This window comes from Nannospalax galili, unplaced genomic scaffold, assembly GCF_000622305.1.
Source record: "Nannospalax galili isolate Female #2095 unplaced genomic scaffold, S.galili_v1.0 scaffold960, whole genome shotgun sequence".
Taxonomy (NCBI): Eukaryota; Metazoa; Chordata; class Mammalia; order Rodentia; family Spalacidae; genus Nannospalax; species Nannospalax galili.
The window spans coordinates 2,228,278-2,235,463 of record NW_008348313.1 but is presented as its reverse complement, the minus strand read 5'-3'; the positions used below and the strand labels follow the sequence as shown (position 1 = coordinate 2,235,463).

The 7,186-nt window shown below is 57.6% G+C and overlaps 1 protein-coding gene across 1 annotated transcript; it reads right to left on the bottom strand.

Moving 5' to 3' along the window:
* Window positions 1-844: 844 nt before the first annotated feature.
* Window positions 845-7,185, bottom strand: Emc10 (ER membrane protein complex subunit 10; the record flags this gene model as incomplete). The annotated part of the gene is made up of 7 exons (XM_008845231.2): window positions 845-1,800; window positions 2,720-2,813; window positions 2,903-3,084; window positions 3,318-3,422; window positions 4,146-4,255; window positions 5,629-5,701; window positions 7,087-7,185. Coding segments are annotated over 7 exons (783 nt in total), but the record flags the coding sequence as incomplete, so codon positions are not given.
* Window position 7,186: the final 1 nt, after the last annotated feature.

Here is a 7,186-nt window from a genome sequence, read left to right as displayed (position 1 = left end):
TCCGCCCTGCAGGCTTATGGTTCCAGACGCCAGCGCTCCTCTGGGAGGCTGTGGAACCTTTAGAGCCAGTTGGAGGAAGCAGAATGCTAGGAGTGGGCCTTTAAAGGTGACACCTGGCCACACATCCTGTCCTGCTCAGTCTCCGGCACAAGCTAACATCAAACTTAGCTGCAGTGCCAGCCTCCCCCAGGGACAAGTCCAAATCCTCTGAACCCATAAGCTAAAATCAACCTTCCCTTGAGCTCCTTCCGCAGAGCAGTGTCTCAGCAATGGGGAAGCCAGACAGCAAGTTACACCCTCCATCATGGGACAAGAGCTGGCCTCACAGAACAGCCTTGGGTTGAGTTTTACTTTTCTGTGAGGATGCAGGGTCTTAACCCTCCTGCCTCCACCTCCTGAGTGCTGAATTACAGGTATGCCGAGGTGCTGGGGACAGAACCCAGGGCCTCATCCATGCTAGGGTCTTGCTACACAGCCCAGGCTGGCCTTGAACACGCTATGGAGCTCGGGCTGGCTGTGCAGTCTCAAGCCTCCCAGGTGCTGGATTACCATGTGCTCCTCCAGCAGAGGTCCCTCCAAGAGCAGAACCACCCTCATATGAAGACAAGGGGGACACAACCTTGAGGTTGCTGCATGGGGGGAATGAACATAAATCCCCAGGGAGATGGAGTGGGAACCGGTCTCTTGTGGGGTTCTGAAGGGTCCCTGCTCACAGAACCCTTCCTTCATCTACCCCAGCCATCCCTGTCATAAATCCTTAGGAAGCCATTCAAACATGAGCCAGACAGATGACAACAGCCACCCGGGACTGTTTGCACCACAGAGAGCAGGAAGCAGCTAATGGTGGCTGTTTGGGGAACAGTTTAATCAACAGCCACACACACAGCTGGGGCCACAGCGATCACAGCGCCTGTGGCCAGTTCCTGAAAAATATCGTATCCCTGCACTGAAGCACCAACAAGCCGTGTGCAACAGCTGTCATGCAGCCAGAGAAAGCGGGTGTTTTCAAAACGTGCATGCAGACCCCAAGAGTGCGCGTTCATAAATAGAAAGCGGGGCGTTTTCAAAATGTGCATGCAGACCCCAAGAGCGCACATTCATAGACAGACAGGACTAACAGTGGGGCCCAGAGTCCTCTCCTGGTGCTGCATTCAGGGTGGGATGTCTGGGGACAGAGAGGACTGGGCAGGGGCTCATGGTGGGACTGCGGGGTTGATTTTCTGGGGCACCAAGGAATGGGTCAAAGAGCCCTGAATGCCATAAAAGGCCTGCGGCATGCTGGGCAGGCAGAGGTCATACCTGGCTGCCAGCACTGCCTCTAGGCCACATCCTTGGCAAGGAGCCCAAGAGTGAGGATGCACTGGGGGCCGGGGGTAAAGGCACAGAGGCTGGAGAGAGTTTGGCATGTTCCTAGACTACACGGTGGGGCGGGTCGGGGGCACACAGGGACACTGAGGGACACAGCAGGGCACAGCTGCCCAGGCTGGGATTCCAGCACCAGGGCAAGGGGAGCCAGTGGGCCCGAGGGGGCTGCAAGGAGGCACTCTATCTGCCAGCCCTCCACCGACAGGAACAAAGGCTGGGGAGAAAGGCTCCTGGGGAGAGACAGCCTATCACATTCAGGATCGGGCAGGGAGGGACAGTAGCTCCTTAGCCAAGGTTTCTGGGTGGCACAGCTGCTCACCGGCCACCACCCCCGCCGCCTCCACTGCCGCCGCCGCCGCCACTGCCGCCCTGGCCCCCAGCATCTGGCGCTCCCGACATCATAAGGAACAGCACAACCGGAATGATGTACATCCACTGCGGGTGTGACAGATGGACAGAAAGGCAGAGAGGTGAGCACAGCGGTTCTGCCCAGGGCGAACTGGCGAGAGGGGCCGAGGAGGGGAGGGGCCGGGTTCCCTACATCACTACAGGCAAGGCCGGGGCACGGGTGGGGACAGGAGGACGTGGGCAGGGCACGGCAGGCAGGGGTCTGGGTCCTCACTCAGGCCTCCGTTGGCGCCGGCGCAGGCCCCGGGGCAGCAGGACGCAGGGCTGTGAGCAACACGGCCCCCCCCAGGATGAGGTGCCACTGGGGAGGGAGGGAGGCAGGTCAGCGGCTGGGACCTGGGGAGGGTGGGCCCTGGAGCAAGGGCAACCAAGGCCCCAGGGAAGGTGCTCGGCTCAGTGGGGCTCTGCCATCACCAGCCTCTGATCCTGGGCACCCTCCCACCTCGCCTGGAGCCACACTGGCCTTGCTGGGCCGTTACCTTGCCTGGCCTGTGCCTGACACAGGTCTCCAGCCTCAAGGGACAGAGGACTGGCCTCCTCCAGGGAGCTCACCCCTCCACACCCCAGCCCACTCAGGAGTGTGGGCAGCTCTGATCTGCTCCTGCCGGCGGGCAGCCCTCCCAGCTCCTCCACACTGCCATCTGTGCCTCTGTGCCCACATAGGGCCACCTGCCTCCTGGCCCCAGGGCCTCCTACAAGTCCTGGCCCTTCCAAGCCTCCCCTCGCTCCTCTGAGCTGTCCTCTCCCTGCCTGTCCCTCCTATGTGTCAGCCCGGCAGCCTACCTACCTGCCCAAGCCCTCCACACTGCTCTTCTGGCAGCAGGCCTTGGATGCCTGTGCCCCAGCCCAGGCAGTTTGGGTCCCGAGAGCCACCCAGCCCGGGATGTTCAGGGGTCCACAGCCTTAGCCTCCCCCACAGCGGGGAGGGCCAGAGAGCCGCACTCACGTATTTGGCGAAGAAGGACTTTTGCTCCTGGGGGTTTTTGGCCTTCTGGGCCTGCTCCATCTCTAGGCGCTCAATGAAGGCGGCAGTCTCAGGGCTAAGTGTGCGGAGGGAAGGGGCTGGGTGAGGGCTAGAGACCCAGGGACCCAAGACAACTAGCAACCCCAGCCTCCCTGCGGCGCTCACCCTGGGGCTGTGCCTGGTGGCCGCAGCTGCACAGAGGTGTTAAACAGCTCCAAGTCCACATCCTCTACTTCGTGGCCCTGACAGCCCCCTGGGTGCGTCACCACAGACACACCCACCACGTTGCTGGCCACGTCCACATGCAGGGTCAGCTGGTCTGAGAGGTGGGACTCGACCAGGGAGCACTGTGGAAGAAGGGAGGTCAGAGGGAGGTGCCCTCTGTCCCTCCCCCACAGGACTTCCAGGCATCTGCCAGAGCCCTCCCTCAGGTCCCTAAGGCCCTTGTCACTCTCCGCAGGAGTCCCAGCTGAATGGTGTCTGTTGGTGGTGATTCCCAGCAAGGGGCTCCAAAAGGCTGGGGAACTGACACAATAAGTTGGGGAAGAAACAAGGGGGACAGTCCTCATCACTGACTTACCGCAGGGACAAAGGAAGACACATAGCCACTGACTTCTGAACCATCAAGAGCCCCGGGCCGCCTCAGGACCCGGACCCTGTAGAGGCCATTGAGGGCAGCCACATCCTGCAGGGTACATAGAGGCCTATGAGCTGGACCCGCCAGCCTGCCAGCCTGGTGGAAAGAGTGCCTTCCCACCCTCATTTTCCCAGCACCCCATGTCTAATGGACAACAGGAGTCCACCCAGGACTCTCCCCATGGGGCAGCCTGGCTGCCAGGAGAGGCCAGGAGTGCTGGGCTGCCCCACCTGGGGAAGAAGCCAGGAGCACACTGCCACACCAGGAACAGCATCACCCCAAGGCACGTCCCAAGCCTTGGTCCAGACACACCTGGTCCCATGCACACACCTAGATGCCCCAGTGCCAAAAGCAAAAGCCGCTGGGGACCCCTAGACAGAGAATCAACCCATGGGGGCCAGAAAGAGATGCAGGTGGTGGGCCTCAAGCTGCCCTTTTGCACAGGGCAGCACCCTCAGGAACAGGGCCACCAGCAAAGCTGGGTTCCCTGCCTGGTTCACATGGAGCTGAAGTGCAACTAGATGGTACCAGCTTCGGGGCAGGAGGAAGGACAGCCCCAGTCTGGGAGGAGGCCCTGGCTTTCTGACAGTTACTCTAGGCTCTCTCCGGCAACCACCACTGGGGAGGTGAGGCACCCACCCCATGGGGAAGAGCAGCCCCGAGCCAGGCACCAAGGTGGCATTCAGCCCATGGTGGCCACGTGGGGTGAAGGCAGCAGTGGGGCTGGGTCCTGCACAGGCATGTAGAGCAGGGTGCGGGGGGCCACCTCACCCGTAGCCGACCCCGCTCTTCCTCGCTGAGCTGCCGCTGTGACAGGGACAACGTGCCATCCTGCTGGTTCCAGAGCAGCAAGCCGCGCTTCCAGAAGTGGGCGCTGTCATCTGCGGGAAGCCAGGCTCAGCGACCACCCCATGTCACACTTCAATCAGACCTGCCTTCCAGCCTGGCCCGGCCCCATTCCAGTGGGGGCGGCTTCTTCACCCAGCCTGCATCCTGGTGCTGCTGCCTCCAAGGGCAGCCCCAGGGGCCCCCACACCTGTTATGGCCTTACTAGGGCCATGGGACAGGTCCAGAACCTCTCCAGGCAGACTAAGGTCTCACTGTCACAAGTGTCCGACTCCACTAAGAGGCCCTTGGTACTGCCGAGCCTGGGCTGCTACCCAAGCCCACTTCCTAGTCAACAACGTGGGCACTGTGCACATCCACAGCCTTGTGACTGAGGACACAGTTCACACCAGGCCTCATATGACTGAGGATATTCTAGGTAGCTAAGGTAGGACATACATCAAATGTTAGTGAAGTTGAGCGTGCTGGCGCCCACCTTTAATCTCAGCACTCAGGAGGCAGAGGCAGGTGAGCCTCTGGGAGTTCAAGGCTAGCCTGGTCTACACTGGGAGTTCCAGGACAGCCAGGGCTACATGGGGAAACCTGGTCTCGAAAAAAATGTCACACAGGCTGGAGAGATGGCCCAGTGGTTAAGAGCACTGGTAAAAAGGAGGTAATTATACATCACTTTTAATACATACATAGATGCATATGTGTACTCACCTGTGTACATACGCATAGGTGCATGTGTGCCTATTTGTATATACATTGTGTGTACACGTATATGATCTGTGTATACATTGTGCATATATGCTGTGCATATGTGCACATACGTACACATGGTATACGTTTATGTGTATGCATCTATATGTATACACATGTGTGCACAAATGTGTACATGGATGTACATGTGTGCAAGCATTATCTGTAAACCTAGGTATACATGTATATGCACTTGTGTGCATGTGCGTATGTACATGCGTATATATAGGTATGTATATGTATGTATAATTTTCATTAACAGGGATGCAACCCAGGCCCTCAGGAATGCCAAGTAAGTGCTCTACCACTGACCTACACCCTGAAGCCAAGCCTGGGGTATTTAAAACCATCATTCTCGGGGCTGGAGAGATGGCTCAGCGGTTAAGAGCACTGGCTTTGCTCTTGCAGAGGACCTGGGTTCAATTCCCAGCACCCACATGGTGGCTACGAACCGTCCTTAACTCCAGTTCCAGGAGAAATCTGAAGCCCTCTTCTGACCTCTGCAGCACTGCATGACACAGGTGCACTCACATACATGCAGGCAATACACTCATATACATAAAATAAAAATAATAAAGAAAATATTGTTTTTAAAAACTGACTTCTGTCCTGGAATGGCAGGACTCACTGGTGCCAGTGTATACGGTGGAATACGTGCCAGACTCACCAATCTCAAAGGAATGCTCCAGCAGCAGTCCCACAGTGCCACAGCCCTCGCCTTCACGGCCATCAGCCCCAGTCTGCAAGAGAGACAAGGGCTCCAGGTGAGGACCACTCAAGCTTTGGGCAGGGCAGGACACAGAGACCCCAGGACAGTCTGATGACTGGAGGGATGAGCTATGTCCCTCTCCAATCACCAATGCTTGCCCGGACTCCACTGGGACCGCACACTCATGAATATTCAGACTATTTCCGTAGGCCCAAGGAACACTCTACAAATACAAATATGGTTAAGCATTGCCCTGTGTCCAAGGCAACTATCCCCAGGTCACTATCTTTTCTTCTTTTTTTTTTTTTTGTCTTTTTGAGACAGGGTCTCCCTGTAGCCCCAGCTGACCTGGAATGCACTATGTAGACCAGGCTGGCCTTGAAGTCACAGAGATCCACCGGCCTCTGCCTCCCAAGTGCTGGGACTACAGGCATGTGCCACCCACCATGCCTGGCTTCTTCTTTTTGAGACAGTCTCAGTAACGAATGCAGGCTGGTCCTGAGCTCCTGACCCCACTGCCTCCATCAGGCATGCAGCACCATGCTCTGTTCCCCAGGTCTCTTCCAGCCTTTCATTCATGACCACACAGGCACCGGCTTCCTGTTCATGTCACCATCAAATGGCCTCACTTCCACCTTAACCATCCCAGTTGTCAGGAGTTCTTCTATCCAACATATTTTAGGTCATATACTTTCTTTTTATTTTTGGGAAAAGGTCTTACTAAGACACCCCATTTTCAAACCTCACCCTCCTGAGTGCTGGGGGTGGATATCTCCACCACCACACCAGCTTTATTATGCTTTTCAAACAGTCTCAGGTAGCCCAGGCTGACCTTAAATTCCTGATCCTCCTGCCTCGGCCTCCTTGGCGCTGGGATGACAGGACTGCAGCACCACGCCCGACCTTCGGCCTTTCTTCTCTAAGCCTCAAGCTTCTCCTACCGTGCGCCTGCTTCCTCATGCGTATTCGGTAACGCGACTTCCCCTCTTTATTTCTTCATTTCTTTAATATTTTATTATTTTATGTGTTTGAGTGTATTGCCTGCATGTATGTAAATGCACCTGTCTCGTGCAATGCTCGCGGAGGTCAGAAGGCGTGGGATCCCTGGAACTGGAGTTGCAGACGGCTGTTAGCCGCCATGTGGATGCTGGGATTCGAACCCGAGTCCCCTGCAAGAGCAGCCAGTGCTCTAACCGCTGGGCCCTCGCTCCAGTCCCAATTTTGCTTTGCATGTCTAAAGACAGAGTCTCACGTAGCTCAGGCTGGCCTGATCCTCCTACCTCAGCGTCCCGGGACCTGGGAGGACAGGTGTGCGCCTCCATGCTCACCACGCCCCCTCGTACATATTCATGAAGTACCCCTCCAGCGCCTGCAACAGGCCGCCCTGCCCCGCCCCGGCCGTGAGCCAGTACTCACCCCGCGCGCGCCGGTTCCTGCTCGGCAGCCGCTGCCCCGGGCCCTACTGGGCGCCGCAGCCGCCAGCAGCAAGAGCACGAGCAGCCGCGTAGCCTCGGCG